Source organism: Alexandromys fortis, unplaced genomic scaffold (assembly GCF_014885135.2).
Source record: "Alexandromys fortis isolate MF-2015 unplaced genomic scaffold, M_Fortis_MF-2015_v1.1 scaffold_69, whole genome shotgun sequence".
NCBI lineage: Eukaryota > Metazoa > Chordata > Mammalia > Rodentia > Cricetidae > Alexandromys > Alexandromys fortis.
Window position 1 is genome coordinate 3,763,751 of NW_026067951.1, and position 20,786 is coordinate 3,784,536.

The 20,786-nt window shown below is 38.9% G+C and overlaps 1 protein-coding gene across 2 annotated transcripts in view; it reads left to right on the forward strand.

Annotated features, from left to right (window-relative positions):
* Nucleotides 1-20,786, forward strand: part of Usp6nl (USP6 N-terminal like) — a 132,597-nt gene that overhangs the window by 62,004 nt on the left and 49,807 nt on the right. Inside the window, exons 3-4 of one of the 2 annotated variants that reach the window (XM_050150489.1) lie at nucleotides 13,676-13,743; nucleotides 15,906-16,001. In XM_050150489.1, the coding sequence (XP_050006446.1) occupies nucleotides 13,736-13,743; nucleotides 15,906-16,001 (104 nt within the window). In that variant the 5' untranslated portion in view covers nucleotides 13,676-13,735. The remainder of the gene's footprint in view (nucleotides 1-13,675; nucleotides 13,744-15,905; nucleotides 16,002-20,786) is intronic. The other variant, XM_050150488.1, reaches the window with a different exon arrangement.

Below are 20,786 nucleotides of genomic sequence, written 5' to 3' on the forward strand. Positions count from 1 at the left end.
CTGCCTGGAATTATGTACTATTAGAGTAAACTCTCTGTGAATCACCTTTCATTCCTTTTGTCTTGTATCTGTTGTCTGCAGTGGTGGTACACATCTTTAATCCCAGCACTGAGAGGCTGAGGCAGAAATATCCTGACATCAAGGACAGCCTGAGCTGTAGTAATGACTTAGGTCAGTAAGGCTGTGTTGTGAGACTTGGCTCAAACAACATCAACAACACCCTGCAAACAAAATCTGCTCCAGTCACATTATTTTTATTAATACTTACAGGGTCAAATTCAGGACAAGCTTTTATTGCAGTGATTATAACTGTACATCCTTTCTTTCTGAATGTTCTGGGAAGAACTGTAGAAAGAGTAAATGAAATAGATTCAATATCATCTTCTCGTAATTGTGAAGGTGGTTGATTCAGTATCAACCAAAAGCAGTGTTTTATTAGTGCTTACTTTATACATTAGCTGATTATTTATTTGTCAAAGTTTTGCAACTTTTTGTTACTTTCTGTGTTTATTTTAAAACCTATAACTTAAAACATAATAGAAAGGCATAGTCGCTATCCCAAAGAATAATATATGTAAGTTGTCCTTGCATTCTTTAGACACTGTTAGCCTCCGTTTTGCATAAATGGCCGACTATTTGGTGAGATTAGAAGGCTCTTGGAATCCAGCATACAGCTGTAAGGATTGATCGGCGAAAAAGCTGGACCTGGTAGGACATTCCTCTAATCCTAGCATTCAGGAAACTGAGGCAAGAGGATTGAGAGTCTCAGATTTGTTTCTAAGGAAAGTGTTGTAAGGGCCAGTGACAGTAGCAGGAGGTGTAACAAGAATACCACGGATTACTTGGGCAAATGTGAGAGGTGGTTACAAACATGGTGTTGAAGCTGACAGCCTGGATTTCAGTCCTGCTCTGTAGCTTAATTGCTGTATGACCTGAATTGTTTAACTTCTCCATTCCAGTCTCCTCATGGGAAAACTAGACTTAAGTTCTAACCTAACATAGCAGGTTGTTGCTATAGGACATGAGGTTATGCATGTTAAGGCCTATCACAGTATCTGTCAGGTAGAAATAGCCCAGTAAACAGCTTTTGGAACATCCACAAATAAGGAGTTGTTGCAAACTACTCTTGTGTCATCTATTAAGACAATCATCCTTCTGGAAAAACAGTTAAGGTATAATCTTAAGTTGGTAGGCGAGGCAAAGTGAGTGAAGTGACTCACTTGTCTTGGTTCTAAGTATCATAAACATCTTCTGTTGGTGATGTGTCAGTCCATCCTGCCGCCAAAGGTGGGAAATAGATTCACAGTCAACAGTTAGTAATTATATTTCTCATCAGTAGTAATGGTGTTTAAGTATTATTACATCATTTTGTTTCCCTTTCCCTGTGAATCATTGTACAAAGTGTAGGAGTTCCTAGTCTGGGTTTGAGGCTTCTGGGAGTCAGTTGTGATTCAGTTTTGTCTCAAGCCCCAGAATATCCTTCATTGACTGACTGGAAGACATGGCATTGGGTTTGAAAAGGCTCTTTCAGGACTCTGTTTTACTTAGATGAACATATTCACTGGATGACAGCCAGGATTCCCAAGCCTTCCTGTGGTGGGGGTGCAGGGGAGGAGAGCAGAGTAGAGAGAGCAGGTGCATGGAGACAGAGGTCAGGAGACAAAGTAGGAGCAGGCCAACCTTGCTCTGATGCTTCTTTTGGATCCTTGACTTTAAACATCCTTTTGTTTCTTGGAAGGTGGAGAGAGTGGTGTGGGAGAAGGTTCTCGGTGTTGAGCTGCTGGAAAGCCTCCCACTGGATCTATAGGTTTATGGGAACCCTGGGGAGCATGGAACCTTTTGGTAGAGACAGAGACTGAGCAAGACAAAAGGGAGGAAGTAGGTGGAACATAAGTGCAACAGACAAGGTACAGGTGCCCACCTTTCCCAGGTGCCCCACTTTGTGAAGGGCTTATAAATAATCAGAATTTAAAGAAAACAGATGTGTGTGTTTGGGTCTAAACGTTAGAGTCCATAAACTATAAAAATATAAATGTAAGCTGTAAACAAATTTTAAAATTTTAAAATAAAGTAAATATGTAAGAGAAAGCAGACATACACATTTGTAGTGAAAAACATGGTACAAGACTGATAGATTCCAAAGAGACCAACATGGAGGATATACTGTCTTTTGTTCATGGGGATTATAGTTAGTAGCAGAGACATTAGTTTACATTACTATGTGGAAATTGGGAGACCAGAAGCACTAGCCAGTTATCTTTAGGAAAACGGGCAGTGCAAAAGCAGAGTTGCCTACAGCTGAGGTTTTGATTTAGTTTGAGTGGAGGGAAAAAAGATTTTCTCTTATAATGAGTCCTAGTCAGCAATTGTTTTTTAAGACTTTAAGAAATTATTTTGTTCCTTTCTAGATATTGAGAAGCAAGTTATAGAAGTATTTTCAGGAATTGTTAAAACTGTGACTTATTTATATAGAAATGTTGAATATCTACTGATGCTAGACGCTTTGCATTTAAAGTATTGGGCATTTATCCTGTTCTTACTCATCTTAAGCATGTCTTATAAGCAACTCATCTGTTATAAACTTAATCTTTTTATTCCTATCACACAGAGAGTGTGGGGACTGAGTCAGGCTGTCTAAGGTGGCAGCTGAGGACCAGTTGCAAGGAAATCCAGTACTAATGTGACAAATTAAAAGAAACTGAAGCTGCAGCCCTGCTGATTGTTTGCCTTAGAGCCCCAGCTGTGCTGCTGGGTTGCTGTTGGAAGAGGGAAAACAGTGGTCCCCAGCTCTACCATCTGCTTAACTTACAATGGTCTCCCGACTCCACTATCTGCTTGACTTACAGTGGTCTCCTGACTCCACCATTTACTTGACTTACAGTGGTTCCCTGACTCCACCATCTTCTCCTTGTCTTACAGTGGTCCCCAGCTCCACAATCTGCTTGACTTACAGTGGTCCCTAGCTCCACAATCTGCTTGACTTACAGTGGTCGCCAGCTCCACAATCTACTTGACTTACAGTGGTCCCCCGACTCCACCATCTTCTCCTTGACTTACAGTGGTCCCTTGATTCCACCGTTTGCTTGACTTACAATGGTCCCCAGTTTCCACCATCTGCTTGACTTACAGTGGTCCCCCAGCTCCACCATCTGCTTGACTTACAGTGGTCCTGCAAGTGGCTCCACTATTTTCTGACTTACAGTGGTCCCCCAGCTCCACCATCTGCTTGACTTACAATGATTTCCCGTCGCCACCATCTGCTTGACTTTAGCATTTGAACTTCTAGTAGAAATTGGTTTTTAGATATGTATTTTGTAACTTTAATGAAAAAATATTTAAAACAATTTAAAACACGTCATAATAGGAATGTTGCTAATCATTCTGACAGTAATGTAAGGAATATTTTGAATGCAATGGTAAGGCATTCACTGGTAATTAAAAGATAATATTAAAACATTTAGACATATTTTTAGTACTCTTTTATTATATGAGATTAAATATTAATGCAGAGGGATGTGAAATGAATGTAGAAACATGTAGCTATTTGGGAAGAATGTTCAGTTGTTTCTGAGGACACTGGTCCTTTCATATATCATCATTCCCTGTCTTAACCTTCTCATGGTTACTTGCACTATTTTTATAATTGCAACTTTGATTAGAATCTTTTGTTGTTGTTCCAAAGTGAATATAAGAGAGATGGCTGAAAGCCAAGTGATTTTTTTCTAAGATTAACGTATGAGTTGAGCAAGAAAGGAGGAGATAAGAGTTTTCTTGAAGTTGCACATTTTTGTAAGACATTTATGTAATGTGGAGTAAACAATTCAGATATAGGGAGGTGGAACTGCATTGCTGTGGGTGACCTGGCAGTGAAGGGGAGTAAAGGGCAGGCGGACACACTGGGCCAGTGCTTCATAGAGGATTTCCTGCTGATGCCCTTGGTGGAGAGAGACTTGAATGCTGTTTCAGAGTAAGCCATCTCGGAAGACCAGCTGTGGGTGCTTACACTTACTTCATTTTGCACTGAACCATCAGTCAAAGTTGGTGACCCCTCAGGGTCTTTTGATTTGTTTTCAGTTGTACTTCAAATGTAATCTATTTAGTTCTGCTTGAGCATTCTAGCTTTGGCTTTAGAGCATGGCAAAGTAAATGCTGAAGTTTTGAACACTGGGTGGCTATATTAAGGTTTTAGCATTTAAATATTTTAAAGAATATAGTTTTTAAAATTTATTCACTTTTATGTATATGAATTTATATATGTTTGTCTTTATGTTCCCCATGTGTCTGCCTGGTGCCTGCAGAAGTGGGTAGAGGACATGTAATCACCTGAAACTAGAGTTATGTTTGGTTGTGGTCTACCACGTGGGTGACTGGGAACTGAACCCAAATTCACTACAAGAGCCTCCAATCTATTGTTGGTCCAGCATGGTTCATGATCCAATCAGAAAATGATTACCAGTAATTAAGACCATTACTTGGTAGAAAGATGGAGGAGCTCTCAGAATAAGTAAAAACAAACAAACAAAAAACTTATTTACAGGGCTGGAGAGATGGCTCAGAGGTTAAGAGCACTGACTGTTCATCCAGAGGTCCTAAGTTCAATTCCCAGCAACCACATGGTGGCTCACAACCATCTGTACTGAGATCTGATGCCCTCTTCTGGCCTGTGGGCAAACATGCAAGGAAACACTATGTACATAATAAATAAATAAAATCTTTAAAAAAAACTTATTTACATTATTTTAGGAGGAAAAAGAGAATATTATATTTAATTGAAAATCAGAGTTCTCAGGAACTGAAGCACCAAGCAGCTTTAGGCTTCTGTCTCTCTTAGGTTGAAGGGCTGCTGGTGATGCTTGACTCTGGATTTAATAAGATAGGATACACTGTTTCCCTCCCTGTGGCAGCTGCTGTACTTGGCTTACTGGTAGTTTATGCCTCCCCAGTTTTCAACTTGCCTTTTGTCATTGTTGCCCATTGAGTTATTTTTTTCAACTTCTCCTAGTTCAGGTTCCCAAGGGAGGACAGGTTAACTAGATTACATGAACACATTAAGATTCTTCATAGCCGTGAAAAGGTAGAGTCACTGGTGTACTGGAGCCAGCCTGAACTCTTTGCTCAGTGTTACCATGTTGATAAACATGGAAATTATCGGGCAGCATGAGCCAGAGCTCACTGCTTCTACCTGTTTGCCTTGTTGGTTGGTAGACACTGTTGGTACCCTACTTAAGTAGGTTTATAGGTTATAGATAAGCACTACCAGCAGGGCATACTGGTAGCTGGGAAAGAGTCAACTCTAACATTTTTAAGAGGATGCTTGTGGTTTATTTTTACAGAAAAGGGAACATACAATATATGGGGGCTGAAGGTGGTGACTCAGCAGTGAAAACTTCTTGCTGCTCTTCTAGAAGACCCGTGTTCAGCATCCAGCTCCTAGCACTCACGTTGGGCATAAATACAACCATAACTCCAGCTCCAGGGAATCTGACACTATCTTTGGCCTCTGTGGATATGCGTTTACTCACACAAACACACATATAAATTTAAAAAATAATAAAATCTGTATGTTTACAAAACATGCACATTTTGTATACTCTAGAGAAAATTTTGGGTATCAGGAGTTGTGTGTAGCAGTAGTTGCTTGTAGGAATAGCTTGTGTATCTGTGCACATCTAGGTTTATTTTGGATCCTAAAATGTATTCCAAATATTAATAGGCAATTCAGTTTTCTGTAATCACAGTAATGGCAGGATCTTTAACTTCTCAGATAATATGGTGAAGTGTGTATAGGAAATACCCTAATATTGCCCTTGTCAAGGTCTTATGAATTAACTTTCTCGTGTGCCATTAAGGTCAATGCTATACCCCTTTGGATTTTATTTTATATATGGACTGTAGCTTTTTGTACTACTTGCCTGTTTGGAGGGTTCTAGTAGTCTCTCACTCTTTTTGGTGCTCTGATACAAACTTTACAGTACCATATCCTTGAGGTTACTTGGATCTGATGCACTTCATGAAAGAATCTTGTATTCCCTTTTCTAATGCAAATGGAATGCTCTCTGGGCAGCTACATATTTGGCATAGGGAAATGTCTGTTACTTTTTGTGATTTCTTGGATTCTGTGTCTTCTGTTTTTTATTCTGTAGAAAGAAAATTATTTTATACTTGTTTTAAAAGGTAAGGAATGTTTTGTTTAAGACTATTAAAAACCAGTGTCAAGATTATCACTATGGGGAAGAGAATCTAGCTCAAACTCATTTCCAAATATAATGATTTATGTTGACCAATGAGTGATGAGGGCGGGACAGTGTCAGTGGCTAGAAAATGACTAAAGGACAAATGTGACAGGATTCTTGCTGAAGGCAGGCTGGAATGGTGGGTTGTGTAGATGTGGGGCTTTGCAAGATTCTTCTTACAATTGGACTGGAGAGGCTTAGACTAGGATGAAGATTAGGGCTCAGGGTCAAGGCTTCATGGGAGAGAAGTTCAAAGTCTTGAATGCAGTTTGACAGCCTGCCAGTGTCTTTTGTTACTTTGTTTTGTATTGTTTTTCTGTATCCTCAAATTGCTTTAGAAAGAAGTATTGTAGAGGTAGCAAACTTTGAATCCTTGTATATTTATGTTGCTGAAATTGCACCATGGCTCAAATGGTGCAGATTTAGTCTATAGTTCTAGAGCCAGAAACCTGAAAGCCATTTACTGATTAGTAAGATTGATTCCTTCTGGAGTCTGCCAACTTCCACTGTTGGCTATCTTTTCCTACTTTTATTCTGGATTCTTGTGATGAAGTTGAACCTCTCTGCATAGTTAGTTTCTTCTAGACCCTAGTTCATCCCGTGTGCAGACCCTTTCTCTATGGTGCCTTCATAGGCTCTCAGGAGTAGGCTGTGGACATCAGTTGTTTGATGTATGAACGCACGCGTGTGTGTGTCTGTGTGTGTGTGTGTATTTTTCCTCATTTATGTTGTAAAATTCCAAGTTCATGATAGTTTTTTCTCAGAAGCTTGATGGCAGTTTGATTCTCCTTCCTTAGTGTATGACTTGACTTTTTCCTTTCTTTTTTAGATCTTCTATTCTTGGGTATTATTGCTACCCTAAGTGGAGTATAAACTTAATTCATGACTATTTATTTAATTCAGTGTACTTAAAGTTCCTAGACACACAAAAATAGTTATAGGGCTGTTAATTTATGCAAAATGGTTTTAAAATTATAGGTCTCTGCCCATTTAAAGAAATGATAATAGTAAGGAAAATTAGATAAAAGAGAATAAAAGTTTCATTACAAATAGGTGGTTTATTAAAAAATATTTGGAATGTGGGGTTGCAAGGTGACTCTGTGCATAGAGGTATGGCCTCATCCAGGTTCAGCCAAATGACCTACTGTCAATCCCCGGAATCCACATGATAGAGAAAGAGACCTAACTCCTACAAGTTGTTCTCTGGCCTCTGCACTGGTGCTGCTGTGGTGGATATGTTTCTCTTCCCCCACCCCAAAAGTATAATACACTTTAATTTCTTTTAAAAGTTCTGTTCCCAGGAGCAGTACTTTAGCATGTATTTATAATATGAATCAGACCCAGTATTTTCACATTAAAATGTGCTAAGATATAAAGTAGACTTGAAGAATATTTCTTCTTATATTTATTTATATTTTAAATAATTTGTGTGCATGTGTATGTGCGTTCCATGAAACTTTTGTTGAATGCACTAAGAATGTGGCTAATTTGAAGTGTAAGTGACATGTGAGGTTGCTTGTGTAAAGCCCCTGTTTACTGGAGGATGGAATGCTGGGTGTAGGCTGCTGTGGCTTCTAGTTGGGATTCAGCCTGAAAGACGGGTTTTTCCTTTCAACAAACCTCATCTTTGTTTGAGTATCCATAGTCCATGTAACCACAGCGAGGCCTTTTCCCATTTGGAAAAAGAAAGAATGCATTTTAAGCGTCCTTTCTTGTGCTGTTTTACAGTTTAAGTAGAGCCGCCTCCCCCCATTTCTGTCAGTTGCAGAATGTATGAGGCCCCACCTACCACCCTCACATAATGAAACCTTGCAGTAGATCAGTTTTCTGTGAGGACTGAAGCCGCTGTCACCTTCCAAAGCCAGCCTGACTTTTTATCTAAGGAAGGGTGAAGGACTTCTAAAGTTGATATTGTTTTGTACACTTCTCACCTTCAAGTATTCACAAGGAAGAAGCAGCCTTCTGTCAGTGTTGTTTTTATGGGATTGAATTTGAAGTTTAGTGATGTTGTAATGTGTGTTTTTAAAGAATGCAGTTCAATTGGATACTTAAAAGTTTGGCGGGGCAGATTTGAGACATCAAATGTCTATTTTTAAAATGCTTCTGAAAAATGCAACAGTTGTCATTTTCTTCCATAAATTTGTGCCAAGAGATAATTTCCCATGTACTTGAGTATTAAGCTAACTTTGTAAAGTAAGGAGCTTCTTAAAGTAATTTCTCATATTTCTCCTCATGGCTTTATTTTTAAGGATAAGGAATTTTTCTTTACATACATTTACTAATATGAATTATATTTAAATCATAAAATATTGTGGCAATGGTTTTTCCAAATAAACTTATTTTATGGATTTATCATAAAAGTGGAGCATAAATTATTGTGTAAATAATGTGGTAACACCTTATTTTGAGTTTTTATTTGATGATGGCATGGGGTATAAGCTGAGTGGCACAGCTGTTATTGTTCAGTAGTTGCCCAAACTTCTGCATACTTGCACAGACACAAGGTGGCTATTAGTGTTTTTGTGATAAAAGCTTTGGGGTAAACTCTCGATTCTCACAATGGAAGTTTTAAATAAGCAATCGAGTGTATGCCATAAGCTTATGCCCTGAGACAAGAGAGCAGGAAACACGATTTTAGCAGATTGCTCCCTGTGCTGTAGGTGCACTACACCATGCAGTGTGAATTAATAATGTCTGCACGTTCAGCAGTAGAAAAACTAGTATTTCCTTTTAGTCCCTTAACAGAAGCCCCCGCCACCTGGCTGAGGAAACTGTTCTGATCGTATTGTATAAAGCACCCTGTCATTCTAGAATCAGGATGTAGTTTCATCCAGTTCCAGGATGATCTCTTTAGACAACTGGGTTTTCCTTGTAGAGTTCTTAGCCTGATAGTGATCGGAGTAAAGATTCATAAACAGTGGCTTATCCACATTTTCTGATTATTGACACTTCAGCTCCTACCCTCATTATTTCATTATTTCCTGTTCTTTTTTTTTCTTTTACACTTTAAAACTTTTCCTTCTTGTATCGGAAATCTGCTGGCAGACTTGGGACTGGTTGTGGGTAAGGCCTGCTGTAAAAGATATCTTAGGAAAACATTCGACTGCTGGTTTGGAAGGAAATGTTTAGCAGCTCTGATGGCACTGCTGGAGCTCAGTGCGCTTGGATTTAATTTCTGTGCACGCACTTTCTTCCGTTCAGTAGAGGTAGGAGTCTGTTGTTTCAAAGCTGAGCATCAGAACAGAGTGGTGCTATGCGAATGCTTATCTCGGTCGTCTCTTTGTATTAGTGTGTTGTAAACGTGTGAACTACTAGTGTGTGTTTTGGTTACTATATAGAATCATTCCTTCTATGTACTTACTATTCACACTTACACTGAAGGGAGAGCTTGTTAGCATTTTGTACTCTGAGAAAAGTGAAAGAAATCCCCCGCCCCAAGGAAAAGAAATGTAACTTCATTTTCAGTGAATTCTAGGAAGTTTATTTCTTTAATTCCTCCTTGACCCAGTGATAATTCAGTTGAACTTTATTTAGTTTCCATGTGTTTGTAGGCTTTCTGTATTTTGTGTTGTTGAATTCTAACTTTAATCCATGGTGATCCAATAAGATACAGGGGTTTATTAATCTCTGTTATCTGTTGAGATTTGCTTTGTGACCAAGTGTGGTCAGTTTTTGAGAAAGTTCCATGAGGTGCTATATATTCTTTTGTGTTTGGGTAGACTGTTCTATATATGTCTGTTAAGACCATTTGAGTCATATTGTCTGTTAGTTTTCTTTTTTCTCTGTTAAGTTTCTGTCTAGCAGACCCATCCCTTGGTGAGAATGGGGTGCTGAAGTCTCCTACTTTTATTATACGGAGTTTGATATGTGATTTAAGCTTTAATAATTTTTTTACATGTGTAGGTGCCTTTGAACTTAAATGTTCAGAATTGAGACTTTATCTTGATGGATTTTTTTTCTGTGATGAATATGAAATATCCTCCATCTCTTTTGATTAATTTTAGTTTGAAGTCTAGCTTGTTATCTATTAGTGTAGCTATGCCGGCTTGCTTCTTACGTCCATTTGATTGGAAAATCTTTTCCCAATCCTTTGCTCTGAGGTAAAGTCTGTCTTTGAAGTTGAGGTGTGTTTCTTACATGCAGCATATGTTTGGCTCCTGTTTCCGTATCCATTCTGTTAGCCTTCTATAAGTGTCTTCTTATAGGTGAATTGAATCTATTGATATTAGGGATATTAATGCCCAGTGATTGCTAGTTCCTGTTATTTTTGATTTTGTTGTTGGTAGTGGCATTGTGTGTGTGTGTCCCCCATTTTTTTTGATTTGCTGGTGTGGGATTATCTATTGCTTGTCTTTTCATGGATGTAGCTGACTTCTTTGGGTTGGACTTTTCCTTCTAGTACTTTCTGTAGGGCCGGATTTGTGGATAGGTATTGTTTAAATCTGGAACATCTTGTTTTCCTCCATCTATGGTGATTGAAAGTTTTGCTGGGTATAGTAGTCTGGGCTGGCATCCATGGTCTCTTAGTGTCTGCATAATTCCTGTCAAGAACCTCCTGGCTTTCATTATTTCCATTGATAAGTCAGGTATAATTCTGATAGGTCTGCCTTTATATGTTACTTGGCCCCTTTCCTTTGCAGCTCTTAATATTCATTCTTTATTCTGTATGGTTAGTGTTTTGATTACTACATGGTATGGGGACTTTGCTTTTTGGTCCAGTCTGTTTGCTGTTCTGTAAGCTTCTTGTATCTTCATAGGCATATCCTTCTTTAGGTTGGGAAAGTTTTTTTCTATGATTTTATTGAATATATTTTCTTTGTCTTTGAGCTGGTATTCTTCTCCTTCTATCCCTATTAATTTTTAGGTTTGGTCTTTTCATGGCGTCCCAGATTTTCTGAATGTTTTGTGTTATGCCTTTGATGTCTTTAACATTTTCTTTGACCAGTGAATCTATTTCCTCTAGCATATCTTCAGCATCAGAGATTTTTCTCTTCCTTTCTTGTATTCTGTTGGTTATGCTTGCATTTGTATTTTCTGTTGGTTTAGCCAGATTTTCCATTTCCAGAATTCCCCCAGTTTGTGTTTTCTTTATTGCCTCTATTTCGATTTTCAAGTCTTGAATTGTTTCTTTCACCTGTTTGTTTCTTTCTTGACTTTCTTGGCTTTGTTTAAGGGATTTAATGATTTCTTTCTTTCTTTTTTGCTTTTTTTGATTTTTTAAGGGAATTTTTCATTTCCTCTTTAAGGACCTCTATCATCTTCATAAAGTTATTCTTAAAGTCATTTTTTTCTGCTTCTTCTGCATTGGGATGTTCAGATCTTGCTGTTGTAGAATCACTAGGATCTGGTGGTACCATATTGCTCTTTATGTTGTTAGATGTGTTCTTGCACTGCCTTCTACCCATCACTTCCTCCAATAGGTGCAGGTAGTGTCTGTGCCTCTGGAGGGCCGCTCTTTGTTGACTGAGGGTCTGTCCTGCCCTGTTCCTGCAGTCATTAAGTCCCAAAGAAATCACACAGAGGTCTACATTAATCATAAACTGATTGACTTAGTATCTCAGGCTTCTTATTAACTCTTATGACTCATAATTCTTGCCTGTGTTAGCGACGTGGCTTGGTACCTTTTTCGGCGAGGCAGTCACATCTTGCTTCCTCTTCGTCCAGGTTATGGCTGCAGACTGAAACTTTCTCTTCCCAGAATTCTCCTGTTCTCATTGTGCTGCCTCTACTTCCTGCCTGGTCACCCCGCCTATACTTTCTGCCCGGCTAGTGGCTAATCAGCATTTTATTAAAAATAATACAAGTGACAGGATAAAAGACCCTTATCCCACAGCAGCTCTTAGTCCAATTGGTGCAGTTGGTGTCTGTGCTTTGTGGGAGGGGGATGCTGGTGCTGTGGAGATGGTTGGGTTTGTGGGGCGGAGTAGGACTTGTATATTACAGGGTCCAATGGGAGTGGAGGCTGATTGGCTAGTTAAGCTGCAATGGGTGAGGGAGGGTCATGGGATGTGCCCCAGGGCCTAGAGCCTAAAGATGGAGCTGTCCAGCTGGGACAGTAGTCAGTCACCTCTTTTGTCCAGTAGGTGCAGGCGGCATCTCTTGCCCTTTATTTTTTATCATAGTACCTGGAGTCAGTCTCTGTCTGTCTGTGTGTCCGTCCGTCCGTCCATCCATCCATCCATCCATCCATCCATCCATCCATCCATCCATCTGTCCATCCACCCACTCACTCACCTGTCTGTTCCTTTGATGAAACATAGATGAAAACCAACTTGTGGATGAAAGTGTTTATTTCGTTGTCACAGTCTGTCACTGAGGGAAGAAAGGGCAGGAACTGAAGCAGAGCCCACGGGTGGAGTGCTACTTACTGGCTTGCTCTTCGTGACTAGTTTAGGTTACTCTCTTATACAACCCAGGACCACCTGCCCTGGAGTAGCACTGCCCACAGTGGGTTGACCTCTCCCATATCAATCATTAGTTAAGAAAATGCCCCATAGACAGAGGATGACTATATCTCGTGAGAGTCCCTCTTTAGGGTATCTCTAGTGTATGCCAAGTTAACAAAACACCTAGTGAGCATACTCCCCAAGTTATTTTTGGTCAGAATGTTTTATCACAGCAATAGAAAGCAAACTAGGACAAGTTACACATATGTTATTTTTAAGCAAACATAAAATAATGTTCCCTCTGGCTCTTAGCATCCTTAGTGTTGTTTTTCCTTTCTCCTGTCCCTCTCCCTGCATTGCCTTGACTCTCATTTCCCAGTTAAAACTTTTCCCCCACCCCTGAAAACATTAAGAGTTTACCGTTTCAGTTTCTATTTCTAGTTCTATGAAAATTTAAATTCAAAGTTGATTTTGAGTGCAGTATTAGTTACTTTCCTTGTCACAGTGAGCAAAAAAAAAATTAATAAAATCGAAATACCTTATACAAGCAGTGTGAGGAAAGACATGTTTATTTTGGTTTATGGTTTCTGGGCAATGGCTAGGAAGGCAGGGTGGCAGGAACATGTTGCAGAGCCCTCTCGAACGGTGTTAAACCAGCAAGCAGAGACAGGCGCTAGGCTGTGCTCTATGTTCAAGGCCTGCCCTGTCACCTCCAACCCCATCTTCCAGTCAAGGCAAGGTTCTGTGTCCCAAAATAGCACCACCAGCTCAAGAACAGATGCTCAAACATGGAGGTGTGTGAGGGGCACATCTGATTGAAATTAAGACAACAGCAGAGGCTTAGATTTGTTGTCCTAGAAGTGTTTGCTGTGGTAGTGAATTTATGCTCTGAGTTTATACACAGTGGAAACAGATAAATTAGTTGGTATTCTGAAGCTGCATCTAGCTCATTTTAATTTTATTAATTTTTTGTAAGCAGTATTGCTTTTATGTTTTATTAGTTTTATGACTATTATTCTCAGGATAACAGTCCATATAAATTTGATCTCTCCACAGATACGGACCAGGATGTAGCACTCAAACTTGCTCAGGAACGAGCTGAAATAGTTGCTAAATATGACAGAGTAAGTATCTTTATTTATTCTTTGAGTAGGCTTTATTTAAAATTCCATATAAATATCCTTACTCAGTGGTAAAAAACAATGACATTTTGAATTTTGCATGCAAATGGATGGAAATAGAAAACACTATACTGAGTGAGGTAACCCAGACCCCAAAAGATGAATATGGTATGTACTCACTCATAAGTGGATTCTAGCCATAAATAAAGGACATTGAGCCTAAAAAAAAAATCCATATAAATAGAAAAGAGCTTAATTTTTGGAGAGCTGAAATAACAAGGCGTTATTTCCCTTTGTGAGAACATTGAGTTCAATCCTTTTTTTTTCTCTTATTTCTGAGAATTCTCCCTCTCTCCTTTTTGCCCCCCCCCATTCAATTTGTGCTGCCCATATGTACATGGGTGTGCAGCTATCCAGTGGAGCATGCTCAACCTTCCAGGGACCACACCCCTAAAGGAAACTGCCTCTACTTCTCCTGACATCCATCCCCTGTCAGGTGCCATGTCAACCTACGAAGATGCCAGGAGTCTGGTGAAAGGTTTATAGCAGACTCTTAGTTAACAAGTTAACGGTGGGGGGGGGGGGTGTCTTACATACCATCAGCACCCTGCCGTTCCCATCTGTTGACATTGCATGGCCACCCCTCATTTCACTAGACATGATCAGGACCTCCGACAGCACCTGTTGCTAGGCCCTCAGGCAGCGCCGCATGATTACCCCTCATTGGCTAGGCACTATCACTCTAACAGCACAGACCAACTCCAGATTGGGTCCTCTTGGGCCTTAACTTCCTATAGGCATGAGCTGCCAGGCTGGTCATTATTGTAGTTTTCAGAGTTCACAACTGGGTCAGACTGCTGATCTCTTCTCCCCCAATAGTCTACATAGCACCTCCTAATTCTAAAAAAACTAGCCAGCAGGGAGGTATTTATAAAAGAACAGATTTCTTTATGGCCTGTATAGACATTGTTAGTGTTTGTTGTCCCCTCCTCTGTTTCCCCTCCCATCTTCTTTCCCTTTCTCCCTTTATATCACCTTAGCATGGAATATTTCTTAGTTTTGATGTAAAAGGTTGTAATCAATTTATTATCAATAATTTCTCCATATTTGTCTCTTTTAATGGGTCATAACATTTATTTGTAGGTACCATGTTCTACATCTGCATCACTTGGCACTGTTGGCACTTAGCACTGGTTATTCATACTTGCAGTCACTTTTTCCACACCATGCAGGGCTCACCCATATGTAGCTAGCCTAAGGTAGGCACTGGGAAACCTTTTTTGACAGTCCTTGCCCATAGTATGTTCATAATCTGCTTGAAGGAAAACATATGAGCAGCCATTATAAAATACACTTAAATGGAAGAAGTTTCTACAAGTCTAAAATTAGACGGGTTGGTACATTGTATGTGGGGGTTTTAAACTTTTCATTGTTAGCCTATGAATAAGTGGTACCTAGAGTACTTAGAATGGTGATCTGGGGAAAGCATTTCCAGTGCACCAACAGTTAAGAGTTACCTATGAAGAAGCAATCATCAGAGAGTTGGAGTGCCTGAAGAAAACTGCAAGGGATCAGCAGGGGACAGTGCTGTGCAAGTGGGGAGGACAGAGAGCATGAGAGCCATTGCCAAGTAGTCCTTGCATGTTCAGCACTACAAACTATAAACTGAAGAGTGCTCTCAGTTTGCCAAGCCTTGAACTCATAGAGATCCACTTTCCACCTGCCTGTGCCTCCTGAGTGCTGGGATTAAATACATGTGCCACCGTACCCTTTTGGAAGTCTTTTTTTTGCTTTGGCCATCAGAGTGGGTTCCGGGCCGGTGTAGTTGGGAAACCAAACAGTGGACAAACAAGCACACATTTCCTTCTCAGAGGTTTGCAGGAAAAGCCTGTTCTGGACAGTTCACTTGAGCACTTAGGTTAAGGTGTGCCAATCTCTTCTGCGGTAGCTTTCTTGCTCATTGATTTCTCTCAGAACATCTTTTGATGGAGAAGTAGCTATGTTAGCTCTTGCTGACACAGTACTTTCCATAGCTAATAATTAAGGAGCAGTGATTACATTGCCAAAATAGTTGAGTTAAAAAATAGTCATGTATTTGATCTGTCTGAGTAAAATACGTGGTGTTATAAATTCTCAGTAACTCCTTTTGTCATCTCTTGTTTTAGGGGCGAGAGGGTGCGGAAATTGAACCTTGGGAAGATGCTGATTATCTTGTTTACAAAGTCACTGATAGATTTGGCTTTTTACAGTAAGTCACACAGGTTGGAAGCTGCTGTTTTTCAGTTAAAATCTTACTATGGTCATCCGTTATTAAATTTAGAATTTTTCTAAGACTCCAGGAGTGCTCTCGCATACTTTCTGGTTCCTAGGATTTTAAACTACTGTGATTAAAATTGAGCCATAGTTAAGAATATAACCTTTATACCATTCGTGTTTTGTAAAGAGCACAGTAAGTGTGTAAATGAGTTATATTAATTATTTAACAGAGTTAAATGCACATGGATAGCAGTTTATATTTCTAAAATAATTATAAAGCATTTGATTTGACATAGATGAATTTTAAAGTAACTAGCAATTAGAATATGAGTGTTGCCTATAAATGAGCAATGAAAAATATGCCATTGATCTTCCTTATAGTTATAAATGTAATCATGATAATGCTTTTCAAAATTAACTCTATTTATCTTGGCTGATGTATAAAAACTCTAGAGAGGGGGCTAAACTACTGTAAAGTAATTCAGTTAAAGGATATTTGTCTGATGTCAGTCTGCTTGTTTAGGTCCTAGTGTTCTCTAAGTTGGTGTGCCTTTTAGCAGTGTGCATTCTTTTTGCTGTCAATTGGCTTCTTGTCAGTGAATGATTTCATACTTCATCTATTGAAAAGAATAAAAATTATCTTATATATCATAAGTGTTTGGAGGCTTTGAAGAAATCAAATATAGGAATATTTATAAAGTTCTTATTATGCTTTGAGATGGTGCCTATCTGAAATTTTCTCCTGGATAGTTATTAATCCAGAGACTTTGAACTTTGGTAGACAACAGAGCAGTGCCTACAGTGAAAGTACTGTTCTCAACTCCTGCTTCATTATTTTTATTTCTCCCTCTTCATTTCTTTCACTTCCCCTTTCTTCTTCCTTTTGTCCTCCTTCTCCCCCTCTCCCTCCTGTACAGCATCATCAAACATAGCCACAACTGTGATGGGAAGCCATTGTACATTTGTGTGAGTCAAGTGCAGAACTGGGATGTGAATCAGATTTTGAAGTACAATTAATTACACATTAGAATCAGTTGAAGAAAAAGATTTCTGGATTCTGCACTAGGTTTTGATTCAGCAGATAGGATGCAATTCAGTTTATTCTGACCATTCTATCCTTATGATAATGTGCTTTTTAGAATTATAGTATAATCCAAGTAGTATGAAGTACATATTAAAAACCCATACATTCCAAAAGGGTCTGTTAATTACCTAAATTTTCTTTCTTGTCTGTTGAAACAGATTTAAGTGTTACAAACACGTTCTTGCCCTAGATCCTAACTTGTATCTGTCAGTTGGAAAGTTGTAGTCAGGGTTTTTGTTTATTCCTTGTTTGTTTTTATTTTATTTTGTATTTTTAACTTTGAGCTAATGTTTGATTAGTTATAGTGGGGAATATTAGTCGATAACTTACCTTGATAGTAGTAGTGAGCGCTCATTGAGCCCTTGTTGCTGTCAGGGGTGTTCTAAGCATTTACTCATTCAAAACTTCTTTGGGGTGGGTTCTCTTTTTCTGGTTTTTAGATGGTGAACCTATAGTTCAAAGAACTCAAGTAAATTGTTGAGTTTATGGACAGTGTCAGCTCCTAGGATAGGGTGGGTCTAGGACAGGTCTCACTCCAGAGTCATGTTCTGAGTTGCTGTGGTGTGCTGCCTGTTACTGCCTTCTTTTGATTTAGTGAGAGAAATACAGGATAAGTGCTTTGAGATGACTACAGAGGAGGCTGAAATGGCTTCTTCTATTGACATCTGTACTAAGATAGCAAAGGTCACCACATTTTTGAAAATGAGACTGATTGGTATTAGTTCTCATGACGTCACATTTGTTCAAAAGAATCCCCCCCCCTCTTTTTGTGTGTGTGTTTCATGTTGGAGTCCCAAACCAGAAGCCTAAATAGGAATGATGAGGCAGAGGAGCGGATTCCAGTGTGACGTTAGGCTTTATCAGCTGGTTTTTGTAACAGTGCCTACTCTCAGTAAAGCACTTTTCCCAGAGTTTGCTGCAGGCATTTTTTATTGCTTGCCACAGTAGGTGGGGCTTTATCATACTGTTGGATAAGGTTTTTGCTGCAAGCATCCAGATGTTACTTTCTTTCACACCTTAATTAAAGAGCACCTCTTTTATCTTAGCTGTGTATAAGTCTTGATAGCTGCTGCAATTGAAATTAGGTTTTAAATTAATTGTCAATACAATAAAAAGAACAACCTCCCAGCCTTCTCTGGATATTGCTCAGTTCATATCTAGATATAGTTTTAGAAACTTAAATTCTTTGTTATGATGAGTAAAGGAGTGAAAGTAGTTAACACAGTATAGGTTGACTTGGTTTGATAACAGCATTCACAATATGTCTGGAAGCTATTGGCAAACAGCCTGGGATGGGGGTTGCAGCTACAGAGTGGAAAAGTTGAGCTTGCTTAAGTGGTTGTAGAAGTTTAAATGTTTTAATCAAAACTAGCTACCACAGCTCTGCTGGACAGAATGCTTGGCATTTGAGCAATGGTAAATAATGCTTTTAGGTCACAGGCTTTTAATAGGAGAAAGAAGTAAAAGGAAACTACCAAAAATAAAGGGAGATCAAATTAACTCTAAGCATCAGATGCTCAACTACTTATTCAAATTTGTTTATTTATAAAATGTAGTAGACTGCCCATAGGTTCCCTTGCTTATCAAGATTAACTGTTTTGATTAGAAAGGCTTGGAACTCTTATCAGTTTTATATGTAAATTTTAGCTAGATTGAATATAAAATTTGCTTTAAAACCAGAATTGAACCCTAGTCAATGTATTCTACTTAACTGATTTTAACTCTTAACAAATTAGGTTTCCAAGTGAATGTTTATTTCACATTTACAGAAATTTTCCCATGAATTGTTGAGAAATGACAGAGACATACTTAGTAATACCAAATTAAAACCTAATCCAGATGAAAAGCATGCCAGCTCAGGTTTCTGCTGTGTTCACTCACTCTTTATTTGGAAGGGCTGCCGTCAGCACAGTGTTCTGAGTAGCCCTCAGGTGTCTGCAGGCCATAGTCTCTAAAGCAGCACTTCTCTAGTGGGTTGCTACCACCACAGGGGTCGACTAGCAGATAACCTGTTATTTACATTACATTTCATAACAGTAGCAAAATTACAGTTATGCAGTTCCTATGAAATAATTTTTGTGTTTGGGGTCACCACAACATGAGAAACTATTTAAAGGGTTGCAGCATTAGGAAGGTTGAGAACCACTGCTTAGAGCAGAGGATAGATAGTAGTCATGTGTTACCAAGAACCAGGTGCTAAGTGTTTTTGGATTTGTAGACAGACCATGTGTCTTTGTTCTGCTCTGTCTTGTACTCTGCTGCTGTAGTGTGAAAACAACCCCAGTGTCTAAATGAGTAAGAATGACAGTGTGCCATTCAAACTTTATTTACTGAAATAGACAACAAACAAGATTTGACCTGTGGGTCATGGTTTGCTGACTTGAAGGAATACTCATCTATGTATTCCAAACTGTGTTCGTTCCTCCTTTCTACTTGATGGAGGTTTTGGTAGCAAGATAGAGATTATTGGAGCCAGTGTGGTAGTACATGCCTTTAATACCAACACTTAGAATGCAGAGGCAGACCAACCTGGTCTACAAAGTGAGTTTCAGGTCAGTCACGGCTACACAGAGAAATCTTGTTTTAAAAGGAAGAAAGAAAGGAAGGAAGGAAAGAAAAACGAAAGATACAGATTATTGACGTAAGCAAAACGTGATTTTTTAGTACACATCTGTTTGGCATATTTACTGAATACCTTGACTGTTCCAGCTTATGTTCTGGACAACACACAGGACTCTTAGTGAGGTGGCATTCTCTATTCTCAGGTGACTGTGAGCCTCAGTGTATATCACCACAGAGATTTGAGAGCAAAATCTGTGAACACAACAGATTCTGCATGGAAAGTTTTAGATATAAGATATGAGAACCCAATCTTGCTGTCATCTGCATGAATGCTGAAGCCTGCATTTGATTTCCTCAGTCCATACCCTTCTTATTTGTAGACTCTGGCAATAGCTGAAGAACATTTAAGTGTTCTGGATTATGTTGTATTGAATATTTCTGTGTTAGGCTAAGTGACTAAGTGAAAATCTTGATTATGAAAAATGGGATTTGGGTTTTCTCTCTAAATTTTCTTGGCTTTTATACTACTTTTGTCTGTTTCATTGCTGTGGCTCAATGGTTCATCTAAGGACTCTTCAGAGAAGCAAAGCATGACATAGAAATGCTAGCTCTTGAATAATAACCTGTCATGTTTTCAAAATCATGCCACTTGATCACAAGAGAAAACAGAAGCAAGAATATGCACATATTATTGCCAAAACATCCATACTATTGAGAAAGCTTCTGAAATCAACTTTGTTTATATGAAATACTTTATTTATTACTAACAGTTAATATAAGAGTCTCAGGATATTTTAATATTAGAGGTGATGGCATACATGAGCCAGAGAAATGGTTGTCTTCTTTTTATATTAAAAAATACTGTTGAAGTTATAGCAGTAAAGCTTTATTTTACAGATTAAAAGTGGAAGTTTCCTTTTAATTCACAAGTCCATTGGAAGCCAACTTTTCTCTTTTTTTTGATACTAGTAATTAAACGTAAGGCCCCACTCTTGCCAGAAATGTACCATATCTTACCACTGAATTACATCTTTAGCCTCCATGTATGTGTGTGTGTGTGTGTGTGTGTGTGTGTGTGTGTGTGTGTGTACGCACATGCAGTTGCTAAGGATTAAACTCAGGTCCTCATGCTTGCATAGCAAAC